This window comes from Leucoraja erinacea, chromosome 27 (genome assembly GCF_028641065.1).
Source record: "Leucoraja erinacea ecotype New England chromosome 27, Leri_hhj_1, whole genome shotgun sequence".
Classification (NCBI taxonomy): domain Eukaryota; kingdom Metazoa; phylum Chordata; class Chondrichthyes; order Rajiformes; family Rajidae; genus Leucoraja; species Leucoraja erinaceus.
In genome coordinates, this window is record NC_073403.1 from 14622826 (window position 1) to 14639221 (window position 16396).

At 44.0% G+C, this 16396-nt stretch overlaps 1 protein-coding gene across 1 annotated transcript in view; it reads right to left on the bottom strand.

The window, feature by feature from the left end:
* Positions 1-16396, bottom strand: part of LOC129710252 (1-phosphatidylinositol 4,5-bisphosphate phosphodiesterase delta-3-like) — a 58140-nt gene that overhangs the window by 10429 nt on the left and 31315 nt on the right. Inside the window, 3 exon segments of the mRNA XM_055657127.1 lie at positions 2372-2497; positions 9319-9471; positions 15275-15419. Coding sequence (XP_055513102.1) covers positions 2372-2497; positions 9319-9471; positions 15275-15419 — 424 coding nt within the window.

Here is a 16396-nt window from a genome sequence, read left to right on the forward strand (position 1 = left end):
GGCCGATGACTTGTTCATCTGCAACTCATTCGTTATTCTACTATTGTAAATACTGCGTTGTACTTGTGTTTTAGAAATTCTTTGTTTATTATAACCTCTGGAGAAATGACTGCTTCACTAGCTGGAAGCAACTCCACCTTAATGGGAGGTGGGGGCTCAGCCCGTGAAATAGTGATTCTTGACAGCTAAACATTCAGAAAAGAGACCAAGGTAGCTAAAGAATCGTTGAAGTGAAGGTTTAAACAACATAATCTCCCTGAAATGCAGGTACTAATAGATACTTATAACATATAAGGCTGAATGTCTTGACTTAAACTTAGTAGTCTAGGAAGGGTACCTCAATATCATCATGGGAGGAGCAGGGGACAGGAGAAGAGTTTGGTGTTATGTCAGGTTTGGAAATCACTGAGATGGGGATGACAGGAGACAATGCTGAGGCCTTTGCTGAGGACTAGGGGTTACCAACCTAAAGAGTTTTGCTATGCTCTTTTCGTTTTTTCCAGCATTTACTTTTTTTACGCCAACATAGCACTTGCCTTCCGAACTGCTTGTGCCTCAGGGCATCCTCTTTCAGGGCTTGGTGTATGAGGGGCCTCGGGTCTTGTTGCACCTTCCCTTTCCTCAAACAATCACTATTCATGTCTATTTGGTTAAGAAAAAAAGAACTAAACATTTATCTACATGAAACTACATCTACCGTGTACTTGTCCACTCATCCAATTGTCCAACCCTAACCTCATAGGCGTCTTTTTGCATCCACCTCATAGTTCATAATTTCTATATCTGTCCACTCCTGGCCTGTTCATGTTCCTGTCTAAATGTCTCTTACACGTTGCTATCATATCTGCTTCAACCACTTACCTAGACGGCACATTCCATGCACCCACCACTCTCTGTGCGAAAAACCCTTGCCTCTTAAATCTATTTTAAACTTTCACTCTCTCACTTTAAATCTATGAATTCTATTATTTGACATTTCCATATCCGACTAGATATACTGTCTGTGCATCTCATAATTCAATATACTTCCACAAGACAAAATAATCATGTTTGTCCAATCTCTTCTTCTTATATCTAATACTCTTTAATCCAGTAAATATGATGGTGACTCTCTTCTGCATCCTCTCCAAAGCCTCCACACCCTTCCTGGACTGTGGCAACCGGAACTGCACTCAATACTCCAAATGAAGCCGAACCAAAATGTCATACAATTGCAATATCCCAACTGTTATATTCAACACTCTGATCAACAAACATGCATGTGCTTTCTTTACTACCCTATCTACTCATGTTGCCATTTTCAGGAAGCTACGGATTTACAGGTAGCTCAATAAATGCTTGTACTTCAATGTTCTTTATACTATTTACTGTAAACTTCCCCCTTACAAATGGGACAAGTGGGCAAATGGGACTAGCTGAGATACAGCACCTTGGTTGGCATGGATGAGTTGGGCCGAAGAGCCTATATCCGTGCTGCTTGTCTCTATGTGACCACCCAACATGCAACACCTTACACTTGTCCAGATAGTATTGAGCTGAATCCTTTGACATCATTTGTCACTAGCCCACAACTCAGCCTGCAGGGCATCAGAGTATGGAGAGAAAATTGCAACAGCTTCTACCACCAAGAAGGAACATGGCAAAGGGACATGGAACAAAAGCCCCCCGCAAATTCTCCTCCGAGTTGCACGCACCTGGAAATACTGTAGATCACTGGTCATTTATCATCACTGGGTCTAAATCTTAGTATTTGCTGCCCAACTATTTCACTAGGACTACAGAAGTTAACAAACGCAGCTCACCATCATCTTCACAATGACAGTCAGAAGGTGATGAATTCTTCAGTCAGAGGGAGGTGAATCTGTGGCATTCACTGCCACAGAATGCTGTGGAGGCCAAGTCAATGGATATTTTTAAGGCAGAGATTGATCGATTCTTGATTAGTACGTGTGTTCAGGGTTATGGGGAGATGGCAGGAGAATGGGGTTGCGAGGGAAAGATAGATCAGCCATGATTGAATTGCGGAGTAGAGTTGATGGGCCGATCAACCTAATTCTGCTCCTATCACTTATGACCTTATGACAATGATCACTGGCTTTGCCAACCAAGTCCAGATCCTTAAAAGTACACAACTAAAATAAACTTAAACAAACTAACATCACAGCTTGGTTCAGAAAATGACATCCATTTTAGTAACCTGGCCCAATAGATCATTTTGAACATCATGGCTTCATCCAGCGTAGGACAAGGACTTGCAACCAATGCAGACAAATGAAAGGAAAGAGAATTAGGGTCAGGTGAAACTCCATTTGGATGATTATATACAAGCGGTTCTCTGGACAGCAGTTTCACGTCTCTAACTACCTTTTACCTTTTTATTTTTCTCTCCATTTTTTACATTCTCATCTTCACAATCGTCTTCTTCTTCCTCTCGTTCAGCTGTGGTCCCGGAATCTTCAAATTTCTTCCCTTTGATCAGGACTTTGGCTTTGAGTGCCTGAAAAAAGGACAGTTAGATGGTTGAACTGGGCTCTGGAGTCTTCACACAACTCTGGTGCTCTCCCCTTTCAATTGTTTAACTGAAAACATTATCCAACACAACATAAATAACTTGTATTTATTAAGCTAATTTCCTAGTCTCAAGACATCCCAAACTACTTTAAAGCTTTTAGTGTTAGTTTTAGAGATACATGATGGAAACAGGCCCTTCGTCCCACCAAATCCATGCCGGCCATCAAACACCCATTCACATTGGTTTTATGTAATCCCCACTTTCTCATCTGTACATTTATGTACATTAGTTAGCCATCCTACCAGCAAGCAAGGAAGATATAAGCAATTTGTTTTAAGTGATGTTAATTGAGAGTTAAATATTGACACAAAACCTTTCACCTCAGAATTTCTCTCCACCCATAGGATTACCACACAGCCGCACAATGAAATATCCAACAAAGACATAGAGCTGCAATATCTTTATGACATTCCTTGGCTTTAACAGTGTGAGACCTTGGCTACATTTTCCTCAGCCAGGAGTTACCGTTCACAGTGAGATGACAGGAACCTTGACCCTCACCTTGGAAACCTGCCACAAAGGGGATATGGACCAGAGAAGGTAGCAAAGCATTAATGGTGCCATCTCCAGCATGGGATTTCAGACATCCTAACATTCCAACATCCCATCTCTCCGTTATTCACCCCCTCTGATGCAGCCATTCCTGTTCAATGTCACCGCAATGCAATGACTCCAATGCAACGTCACTCCAAAGCAACGTCACTCCAATGCAACTGCAGTACACTTTCATCAAACAGCCACCATGATAACTTGCGCAGTAACTGGGTGGCATGCTGCTGTGGCCTATGCTGGAGGCAGTGGGGAAGGGAGGAGGACCTACCTGTAGCAGGTAGAGTTGTAGGTGACGCCACGATTCAGAGGATGACATGCGGCAGGGGAGGCAGCTGAATGGTAAGTTGGGCCAGATGAGGAATTCCACTACTTTTATAATTTAATGGGTTAAGCTAAAATAAAGACAATGCGATTAGTAACATTAATGGTGTTATTTAATTGAGAGGGACAACTATAAGGATCATTATTTTTTACTCTAATTAGTTAAAGTAAAGGGACTGCAGGTTGAAAGAATGATAGTGAACTCAGTGCCATGTGTTATGCAGCTTGTTGCATGTGGGAATTCAAGTCGTCAGGTTTATTGTGATATGCACAAGTAGTTAGATGGACGCACAATGAAATCCTTGCTTGCAGCAGCATCACAGCCACACAGGCTTCGGCAAACACACACAAACATAAATTATACACAAAGCAAGACAGTGAAAAGAAAGAAGAACGCGCAAAAAGGAACATTAGTGAAATACACCAATGGAAAAAAAAATCTGTCAATGCGAGAGGTGGTACACAGTGTTCCGTTGTCAAGGCAAGATGAGAGTTGTGAGGGTTGGGGTCAAGAACCTGATAGCTGTAGGAGAGCTGCTGTTCTTGAACCCGATAGTGTGGGGCTTCAGGGTTCTGCACCTCCTGTTTAATGATAAATTCAAGAAGATCCAGATGGTGGGAGTCCATGATTATAAATGGTGCCTCCTAGAGGCAATGCTTCATGTAGATACTTTCTTCTGTTGCGATGACTGTGTTCAAAGTGGGCTGAATCCATCACGTTCTGTAGCCGCTTGCATTCCAATACCTTGGAACTGCTGCCCCAGGCTGTGACATGACTAGTCAGGATACGTTCCATAGTGCAGCTGTAGAAATTTGTTACAGTATTCGTTGATATCTTTTTAAACTTCTAAGAAATTAGAGTCACTGGTGCGTCGTCTTCATCGTCTATGTGCTGGGCCCAGGACAGGTCATCAGAGATGTTAAATTCCTAAACCTTCAGGAATGTGCAGCTGCAAACTCTCTCCATCATCAACCTACCAATGAAAACTGGCACATGGTCTCCCACCATTCCCCTTCTAAAGTCAGCGATTAGTTCTTTGGTCTTGGAGATGTTGAGCACGAGGTATTGGTGCGGCACCACTCCACCAGGTGTTCACTGCCTCACCACCACCACCCACATTCGACCAACACGCACAGTCGTGGATGCAAAGAGAGTAGAATGAAGCATGTAGCCCTGAGGTACACCTGTGCCGAGGGTCAGTGAGGAGGAAACGTTACTGAAGGCGCTAATTGAGGTCTGCCGATGAGAATATCAAGGATCAAGGGTTAAGTTGCAAAGGGAAGTATGACGGCTCAGGTCTTGGAGCTGAATGATGAGTTTGCAGGGGATGACAGCCATGCCATGCTGTAACCATGGAACGATAGATACAGCATCGAAACAGGTCCTTTGGCCCACCTTGTCCATGCCGACAGTGCCACAGTGGCTTCGCCCCATTTGCATGCATTTGGCTCTTTGCTTTCTAAACCTTTCCTATCCATATATTTATCCAAATGTTTTTAAACTTGTAATTGTATCCGCTTCGAGAGCTTTCTCTGGCAGCACATTCCGGACACGGACTACCTTCTGAGTGGAAAGGTTACCCTGACGTACCTCTTAAATCTCTCCCCTCTCACCTTAAGCCAATGGCCTCCAGTTTTAGAATCCTCTATCCTGGGAAAAAGATTGTGAGCGTTGAATTTATCTTTACCTCTCATGATCTTGTACACCTCAACAAGGTCACCCCCCAGCCTCCTACGTTCCAGGTAATATCCTGGTGTATCTCTTCTGCGCCCTTTCTAACTTCATGACATCCTTCCTAAAGTTAGATGACCAGAACCACATACAGTACTCCAAATGTTGTCACACCAACTTGTATAGTCACATCAATGATGTGCTAACCTTTGTACTCAATACTCTCCCCAATGAAGGCGGGCATGCCAGATGTCCTTTTCTTCACACTGATTTTAGGTATGTTGCAAAGCCTACCTGAAGCGTCGTTGAAAATCTGCCCCAGCCCGTGTGTGTGATTTTGGCGCTGTTTTGAGGGGGCGGGTTTAAAACGCGATTTTTACTAGGCTGTTGCAATCGAAAATGTTCAGCCTAGTAAATCATTAACGAAAAATCGCTGAAAGACCCCGTCGCAAAAGGTAATATTAGTTTTTATGGCCTTGTATAATAGTTATAGGAGTTTAAAAATCACTCTCTAAACCCGCGACCTCTCGCAGCCCCAGGGTTTTATAAAGCAAACAATTAAAGGTATGTAGCTTATTTTTACATTAAAAAGGGCTTCTTAAGATCCCTTTATACAAAGTTTACTATAGCGAGTAGCTCATTTTGGGCTCTTTATATCCCGCAGTATTTTTCTGGGCATTTGAGGGCACAAATCTACCGCAATGTGAACGTTCTAAACCAGCGCGTTCACAGGATCCCACTAGAAAGCTGATTTAAAATGGACTTTAATTTGCAGCAATTGAACACAAAATTCCTTCCATTTGGCCTATAAATTAATGTAAATGAGATTTCAAAATCATGTTTTATTGTGAATTATTTATGAATATTATTTGGACACTTGGGCTATTTAAAAATGTTAATCATTTATTAAGAAATGGATAGATGTTTAGATCTAGTAATTGAAGTTTGAAATTTGCTACACTTGGGTAACTAACTAATTATATGTTTTAATTTCAGGTCATCCAAGTAAGATTATTTTATATTTGTTTCAGAATGCTTCAATCTACGATAACTGAAAATTTCATTCAGTTCTCTTAATTTTTAAGAAGGTTATGGGTTTTTGACTGCCCACGATCACAGCTTTTTTGTAATGTCCATAGAAAATCAATAGGGAACAAGATGCTAATTTCCGAGTATGAAAATGTCCATAACTTTTTAAATACTTGAGATATGAAAGTGAATTAGGTGTCAAATTAAACTTCTTTTTATGCTTTATCTGATGGGATAAATTACTGACTTGATTTTTTAAATCTCAAAATGTTGTAACATTGCTACTGATTTGTCACTATCAGGGACCCATGCACATGTACTCCCAGACCTCTTTGTCCTGCACCACTCTCCGGGCTCGGACACAAGTCCAGCGTTGGTTTGACGTACCAAGGTGCAGTATGTCACACTTGTCAGTGTTAAATTACATTTGTCATTCCTTGGCTCACTACCCCAACCAATCTAGATCCTGTTGGAAACTTAGATATCCTTCCTTACTGCCCATTTTAACATCAATTTTGGTGTAATCTGTAAATTGACTGATGATGTTAACTATATTATCATCCAAACTGTGAAAGTTTATAACAAACCCTGTGAATCCAGCTCTAACCACTGTGATACTGCACTGGTCTCAGGCTTCCAATCCGAAAAAGCCATCCTTCACAACAGCAGCCTGACATATGCGTTCCTGTTACCCAAATGGACAAGAGCAGAGTGGAGAGCCGGTGAGACAGCCGTTGACTTGCGGTGATAATAGACAACATGGTCCTTTGTGAGGCAGGAGATAATTTGTGCAATAATCAATCTCTCTCAAAGGGATCATTTTGAGATGCTCCTTGCCCTCTGGGCATCTAATCTGTGGGAGGTGCTTCTGTTTTGGCCAACAAGCTCTGGCTGGAGATATTATGGTGCTTCTGTGAGGAAAATTGTTCCTTCGATATCTTGTTTTAGAGCTGCTCAAGCAAAGCCAGGGGAGGAATGGGGCTCATGTTGTGATCTACCCGTGGTGAGCCCTGACAACTGACCTCAGTCAGGTGAACGACAACCAACAGAGAGCAGCAGCACCGCAGCTTGGCGCCAACCCGGAGCATGCGCCCTTTTTAGGGTGGGCACCTATGGATGTCGAACCGGATGGCATCACCCTGTTGCAGACTTCTGCTGCCTCAAACGCAAGAAGAGGAAGGGAAGGAATCAGGCAGAGAAAGGGAGGCAGGCTGATTGTGACATTCACCTCAGAAGGCATCTTATTCCACATCCGTTTCTCTGTGTGAAAGATGTTCAGCATGAATGTATTTCTGAAGGGTCCACACTAAGGAAAGATCACAACACTGTGTGGATGGCTCCGCTACAGAAGATGAGAGCAGCAAGAGTCCAAGACTTGAGGGGCATCTGCAGGTATATGCAAAAAAGGAATTTCACTGTATGTCTGTACATGTGATAATAAAGAACCATTGACCATTGGGATGTTGCTGCAGCCGTAGATGTGAATCCAGGATGGTCTGTCGCCTTCCTGGTACCATGGTCAAGAATGGGATAGAACGGTTGCAGGACATTCTGAAATGATGGTCAGATTCAGATTCAGATTCAATTTTAATTGTCATTGTCAGTGTACAGTACAGAGACAACGAAATGCATTAAATTCATATTAACGCAAACAATATAGATAAGAAGAATGAGTTCCTGTACAGTGAATTTAGGGAGTTAGGCCATGGATTAAATAGTGGCTAGCCTCTCTGGATCCAGTGCATGTGCCAATGAGTAGAAGACTAGGAAGGAAGCTCAGGTGGGAGACTCTAGACATTGTCATCACTGAGATTGTTTTTTTTGGGGAAGGTGAGACTTGTACAATCTGCATTTGAACGTGATTGTTCATAGGTTCAAAAGTGACAGGCGCAGAATTAGGCCATTCGGCCCATCGTCTACTCTGCAATTCAATCATGGCTGATGTATCTTCCTCTCTCAATGTCAATATATTGCCTTCTCCCCATAACCCCTGGCATCCATACTAATCAAAAATCTATCAATCTCCAAGTTAGAAATATTAATTGACACCTTCCATAGCCCTCTGTGGCAATGAATTCCACAGATTAACCACTCTCTGACTGAAGACATTTCTCCTCATCTCCTTTCTAAAGGTACGTCCTTTTATTCTGAGGCCACGACCTCCGGTCCTAGACTCCCCCACTAGTGGAAACATCCTCTCCACATCCACTCTGGGTTCACCATCCATGTGGATGTGGTTGGGATGGGTTGAAACTAATTTAACTGGGGAATGGGGCAGAGTAGGAGTCAGAGTAAAGGTGAAGAACAGTCAAATTAGGAAGGAGAACTAAATCAGCCTGGTCGGAAGAGCAAACATGGGCATGATAAGGCACGTGGGAGAATTGAAAGGCTAGTTTGCAAACAATTTTTAATGCAAGGAGTCAGATTAGTAAGCCGGATGAAGCAAAGAGTTGACCAGCATACGTGAATTTGATCATCTTGCCATCACTGTTAAAAAAAGGACAAAGCTGACAACTGGTCTGCTGCTATTCTGATATCCCTCCATTTGGATCCACATTGATAACCTGCCTGTTTGATAGCCTGACTCCCTGATTTCCTGCCACTCCTACACACTGTTCTCATAACTGCGTTCCCAATGCCCTGCCACTCTGATTCATGCTACCCCAGGGGTATTGTGTGCTGCTCTGGTTGCCACAATATGGCCGGGATGTGATTTTGATCGAATGGATGCAGAGGAGATTCACCTGGATGCTGCTAAGATTGGAGCGTTTCAGTTGTTAGGAGAGACTGGGTAGGCTGATCCTTTTTTCCCTGGAGCAAAGGAGGCTGAGGGATGGCCTGACAGAAGTACACTAAACTATGATGGGGATAAAAAGGATTAACGATAAGAATATTTTCCTATTTTCCCTTTCCCTTCGGCCCACAATGTCTGTGCTGAACATGATGCCTCTGCCTGCACCTAATCTACACCCTTCCATTCCCTGCATATCCATATGCCTATACAAAAGTATCATGAATGCCAAATGTCAAATTGTCAATGCCAAAAAGACTAACACCCCGCAACTCTGATATGCTACATACCCTGTTACACGGCCACACCTGGGGACATTTGCTTCTGTTGTTGTAAAGACATCAGACTGGGTGAACTGCGAACTCTGGGCCACTTGCTTACCTCGGGTGAGGGAAGCTCCTTTGGGACTTCATCATCAATCAGGGCGGTGACCAGCATGTTGCCGAGGATGTCCTTCAAATGCCGGGCCATGACCGTCTGCTGCTCCTTGCCACAGTGATTCTCCAGGGACAGGATGACGGGATACGGAGAGACCTGCAGAGAGGTTTAAATGTACAGCTGGCGTCACGAGTTTGAGTTAGTTTACAGATACAGCGTGGAAACAGGTCCACTGAGTCCGCGCTGACCAGCGAACCCCGTACACCAGCACTATCCTTCACACTAGGGGCAATTTACAATTTTTGCAGAAGCCAATTATTCTACAAATCTTTGGAGTGTGGGAGGACACCTGGAGAAAACCCATGCAGTCACGGGGAGAACGTACAAACTCCGAACAGACAGCACCCGTAGTCGGGATCGAACCCGGTCTCTGGTGTTGTAAGGCAGCAACTCTACCACTGCGCCACTTTTCCACCATGAAGTGAAGGCAATAAGAGAATTGCAGATCTTTGTTCCGGTGAATTGTCATGGAAACACAGAGCACAAGCAGGTCAAGCAGCCCACTGTGATCGACTGATTAGACACACATTATACCAATCCTACACGGACCACTAGTCATTACTACGACATTCCCAGCAACTGTTATTGCTCAATATTAATACCACAAAAGCAATTGGACCAGATCAGATACAGAATCAAGCCCTTAAGATCGCAGCTGAAGAACTGGCTCCAGTTTTGCAGTTCATTTTTCAACAATCGCTTGACTCGGGCGATGTTCCGCTGGATTGGAGGAAGGCTAACATCACTCCTCTCATTAAGAAGGGTTCAACCACCAACCCAGCGAATTATCGTCCTGTTTCACTAACAAGTACTTGCTGCAAATTGCTGGAGCATATCATTGATAGTAATCTGATGCGTCACGTGAGCAAACATAATATTCTTGCCGACAACCAACATGCATTTAGGAGGCATAGATCATGCGAGTCTCAGCTTATCCTGACGACAAATGACCTGGCCAAGCACCTTGACAGTAACGTCATCATGGATTTAGTTGTGCTGGACTTTTCTAAAGCATTTGATGTCATCCCACACCAGAGACTGCTTCGGAAGCTTGACTTCTATGGTATTCGTTCCAACACGAAACGATGGATTTCCAGTTTCCTGACAAAACGTCTTCAGCGTGTGTGTGTGAACGGAAAGAGCTCCAATTGGCATCCAGTGTTGAGTGGTACACCCCAGGGCACAGTACTTGGCCCACACCTATTTTTGCTTTACATAAATGACATCCATGAAAAAGTCGCTAGTACGACCAGATTATTTGCTGATGATTGTGTTTAAGAAGGAACTGCAGATGCTGGAAGATCGAAGGTACACAAAAATGCTGGAGAAACTCAGCGGGTGCAGCAGCATCTATGGAGCGATGGAAATAGGCGACGTTTCGGGCCGAAACCCGTCTGAAGAAGGGTTCTGAAGAAGGGTTTCGGCCCGAAACGTCACCTATTTCTTTCGCTCCATTGATGCTGCTGCACCCGCTGAGTTTCTCCAGCAATTTTGTGTACCCTATTTGCTGATGATTGAAGATGCTGTACCATCCAATTAAGTCAGCTGATGATGAAGATGCTCTCCAAAAGGATCTCGATACTATGGTCGAGTGGTCACAACAATGGGGCATGCAGTTCAACCCTTCCAAATGTGAAACTATGCGTGTCACCAGAGAGAGGAATCCAGGCGTCACATCCTACAACATACTTGGTGTCACCCTTGAAGAATCCAAACAAACCAAGTATCTTGGCATCAAATTGCAGAATGATCTGCGTTGGAATGGTCAGACTCATCGTGCAACAGTGAAAGCAACAGGTGTCCTAAACTTCCTGAGGCACAACTTTCATCATTGTTCAGCTTCTGTCAAGGAGAAGCTGTATTTCACCCTCGTTCGACCTCATTTGGACTACGCAGTTGCAGCTTGGGACCCATACACAGATAAAAACATTTCATCCATCGAACGTGTCCAAAGACAGGCCGCTCGATTTGTTATTAACACCTATGAGAGAGAAGCGAGTGTCATCAAACTTCTGAATTCTCTGGGGTGGAACCCTCTCCAAGACAGACGTGAAGCTCACCGTTTGACCTGTTTTTACAAAATGTTAAATGGTCAGCTAGACATAGATCACAAGACCTACACCAACCCCAAACCAATTAGGAGCAGACGAGGGCATTCGATCCAATTTGTGATCCCAGTTACAAAGCCAGATGTGTACAGCAATTTGTTCTTCCCACGCACAATTAAAGCATGGAATAATCTCCACCCAACTATAGTTACCCAACCAGATGCAATTAAATTTAAACAATTTACAGACTCAGCATGTGGGAGGAAACAGGAGCATCCATCAGAAACCCACGCGGTTACAGGAGGAATGTGCAAACTCCACACCCCCGACCTTTCTGGCTTCTATCCAAGAGGCGTCCCCAGAGCAACATATGGCTCCGTCAGCCTCATGAACATTTAAATTATCCGTACAGTTTAGGGTAATATTTTGCAGGCACCAAGTTACCAAGAACCAAGAGAGATCTCGCCAGTTGTACAACCAAGTCGTTCACCCTCACCTTCCAAAGATCTCAATGGTGATATAAATCATAGAAATTAGGTTGCATTTTTCAGGATTACAGTAGGTACATTCGGCCATCTTAACCACTCTGTCAGACCTGCCCTGTCACCACTATTCCTCTTCGCTTAGTCTGCAAACTCAATCGTAATCTCCCTCCTGTATTTACATAACAAGCAGCATCACAGCTCCATGTGATACACCACATGCAGTATTCCACATTAGAGACAATTTACAGTTGTCACTTGACCATCCCATCTCAGCATGTGGGAGGAAACAGGAGCATCCATCAGAAACCCACGTGGTTACAGGAGGAATGTGCAAACTCCACACAGACAGCACCGGAGATTAGGACCCGACCTGGGTCACTGGAACTCTGAGATACGGCAGCAGTACTACTTACTTGAACAAGAGGCGTATGTACCCAGAGCAACATATGGCTCCGTCAGCCTCATGAACATTCAAAATAATTTAGTATCTACGTACAGGTCAATTAGGGTAACTATCCCGCAGGCATCTTTCATCACCTAATCCTTCAGAGATATTGGAACTTGTACAACAAAGTCGTTCAGTCCCTCCCTGGCCTTCCAAAGATCTCAACGTTGATTATACATATCACAGACTTGTTGGTTCTTCCATATTGAATTGCCTTGCATTTTTCAGGATTACTTTGCAGGTTACAAAAATGCTTCTTTGAGGCAGCATCTCAGGTCTTAAAACACTCTGGTGCAGGAGTGGGCACCCCTTCGAGCCTGCACCCCATTTAATATGTCAACCAACACTATCCCGTACCTCTTTTCGCTTCTGATCTGGCCACAAGGGCCACACTAATCCCTCTTAAATATAGCCAATGTATTTACCTCAACTACCCTCTGTGCATAGCAAGGGTCCACTCTCTGTGTCCCTCATGTTTTAAAGGATTTCCCCCTTTATCCTTAAGCTGTGACCCCTTGTCCTGGACTTCCCCAACATCGGAAACAATTTCCTGCACTAGCCTGCCAAAAGTAAGTTTCATAAGATCCCTCTCAATCTCCTAAACTCTAGAGAGTATAAACCAAGTCTATCCAGTCTTTCTTCATAAGACAGTCCTGACATCCCAGGAATCAGTCTGGTGAACCTTCTCTGCACTCCCTCTATGGCAATAATGTCCTTCCTCAGATTTGGAGACCAAAACTGCACGCAATACTCCAGATGTGGTCTCACCAAACCCCACAAGGCCCTATACACTGGTCTCACCAAAAAACTGCACCCCAGACCCCTATACAACTGCAGTAGAACCTCCCTGCTCCTATACTCAAATCCTCTTGCTATGAAAGCCAACATGCCATTCGCTTTCTTTACTGCCTGCTGCACCTGCATGCCTACCTTCAATGACTGGTGTACCATGACACCCAGGTCTCGCTGCATCTCCCCCTTTCCCAATCGGCCACCGTTTAGATAATAATCTGCTTTCCCGTTTTTGCCACCAAAATGGATAACCTCACATTTATCCAGATTAAACTGCATCTGCCAAACATTTGCCCACTCACCCAGCCTATCCAAGTCACCTTGCAGTCTCCTAGCATCCTCCTCTAACATCCCCCCATGGGCACTTTCAAACTTGGGATATCTTTTCAAAATACTCATCAAATCAATATATTTGTAAATAGCTTACTGAGGCGGTACCCCAGGATTATTAGAACATAGAACCCCCCAGTACTTTAGCACAAACAGACCTCATTAGCCTACAATGTTAGTGCCGAACACGGGTCAAAGACTAACTCTTACCAGCCTGCACATGCACATTCCTATGATTCTATGACATTCATCAGACAGGTTCGCCTACCAACAAAACCAGAGTATCTTTGATTAGCCCAGCCTTTCCAGGTGCAGATTAATCCTGTCCTTTTCCCCAAAATATCCCTATCACTGGTGTCAGACTCACTGCTCCATATGAGCGTTTGACAACACTGGGCCTCTACTTGCTGGAGTTTTGTTTTAACTAATCTCTTTCTTTTCACATATCTATAAAAACGTTTGCAGTCAGAAGTTCAGCCAGTCTATCCCTCATTGAAACTTATGGTCCTCTGTGGACTCGATGCTGCTTTTTCGAATTTGGCCTAATACTATCCCTGATTTCCCTTGTTATCCATCACTACCTTCCCTGATTTACAAACGGGATGAACAATTGTGAAGTTCACATGCCTTATCCCCATGTTTCCGCACTAAAATCTTGGCCAATTCACGTCTCATACCCTCAAAGTTACCTTTCTTTAAGTTCAAAACCATTGTTTCTGAATTAACAAATCCTAATGAAGAACTCATTTGCTGCCAAGGGGCCATATAACTGTTGCCATCGGAGGTATTGAAATCTCTCTTGGGGCCTCAGCTACTGTATCTTCTCCCTTGCCTCCATAACAGTGGGATACATCTCAGGCTCTGTGGATTTATCCTCTTTTAAAACCACTAACATATCTAAGACCACTTCTGCTTTGATGGTATTATATTCTGAAATTCCCCATCCCCTTCTAACCAGCAACCAGCACTACCCTGATTTCCCGGGATCCCCAGTCCCCTGAGCCATTCTCCGTATAAAATCATTAATGGCTCACGTCAAGTCAACCTCATTACGTCACCTTTTGATTTCAGGCTTAGCACACCCCTTATAAAAAAAAGTGGCAACTCTTGTTGCCTGCCATAGTGCTTTACACCTTGGTGGCTTCTACCTACTGCCCCTCTGCTCTTGTACCCATCGCCACATTAGTTTTAAATCAACATTTGTTCCATTCCAGTCCAGGTGCAGATTACTGGTACACCTCCCCCACAATAAAAATTTGAATCCCTCCCCCTTGCATACCATATAGCCCTCCCTCAGAGGACGTCAAAGAGATTATTACCTTTGAGTGTACTTTTAAGCTTATCCCTACAGTTAGGACCTCATCCCTTTTTTTACCTATATCGTTGGTGCCAATATGTACCACGACAACTGGCTGTTCACCCTCCCCCTCCAGAATGTTCTGCAGCCGTTCAGTGACATCCCTGACCCTTGCGCCAGGGAGGCAACATACCATCCTGGAGTCTCTTTTGCGGCCGCAGAAACGCCTATCTATTCCCCTGTGACGTTTCGGGTCGAGACCCTTCTTCAGATTGAATTGGGACTCGACACGAAACGTCACCTATTCCTTTGCTCCATAGATGCTGCCTCACCTGCTGAGTTTCTCTAGCATTTTTGTCCACCTTCGATTTTTCCGGCATCTGCAGTAATTTCTTAAATCTTTCTTAAACGTTGTATCACAGTTGATCACAGTCTCAGTTATCCAACCGTTCACCATAGAAAACCCACAGTCAGTTACTGGGGACATTCAGTGTGGTCTTACCGTGAAGGCGTAATCCCTGATGGTTGTAATGACGTCCTTGAAGAGGATTTTGGAGGTGAGGGTGTATCCATGGTAGATGATAGGCTCTCCATTTTGCCCCTCCCAACAGTCTAACTCCACACAGCGACAGCCCCTCAGGAGAGCTCTGGAAAACATGAATTCCACATCGAACGTTGTGAGTTTGCTGTTGATTTCAAGATGCACACGATAAACAGGCTGAGACTGTCCCAGTTGCCTCTCTCTAAAATACTAGGAATTATACGATGAAGCATTACAATGAGGGATCTCCGAGATGGTGTCAGAGCGTGGCGTCTCTTTGAAGGCTCTTCATCGATGAGGATCTACTATCATCTGACACAATCCTTTTACACTTTTAGATCTATTTTCTACCTGTAAATCTAGCACCATTTCTTAATGTCCTAATGATATTTTATGATTCACCTCTACCCCATTGCAACATTGGACTTTCACTCGGAAAATGGTGTGCTACAATGTGTAGGAAGGAACTACACCGAAGATAGACACAAAATGCTGAAGTAACTGAACGGGACAGGCAGCGTCTCTGGAGAGAAGGAATGGGTCTCCCGAAACGTCACCCATTCCTTCTATCCAAAGATACTGCCTGTTCCGCTGAGTTATGCCCCTGTCCCGCTTAGGAAACCTGAACGAAAACCTCTGGAGAAAACCTCCGCCCCACCCAAGGTTTCCGTGCTGTTCCTGGAGGTTTTAGTCAGTCTCCCTACCTGCTTCCACTACCTGCAACCTCCGGCAACCACATGCAACCTCCGGGAACCACACGGAAACCTTGGGTGGGGGGTAAAATCTCCAGAGGTTTCCGTTCAGGTTTCTGTTCAGGTTTCCTAAGTGGGACAGGGACTTTACTCCAGCATTTTGTGTCTATCTTTGGTGTGCTACAATGCTGAGAAGTATATGTTTTGCACTCTGTATTTTCCCCATTATTCTCCCAACTGTTTGACTTGTGTGCATTTATTTTTGGTATTAGTTGATCCGATTGATGAGCATGCAGAATACAACTTTTTGCTGTACCTCGGTGCATGTGACAATAATAAACCTAAAGCCAACCTATCTGCATTAAGCAAATGTTTACGGTGGGGAACAGTT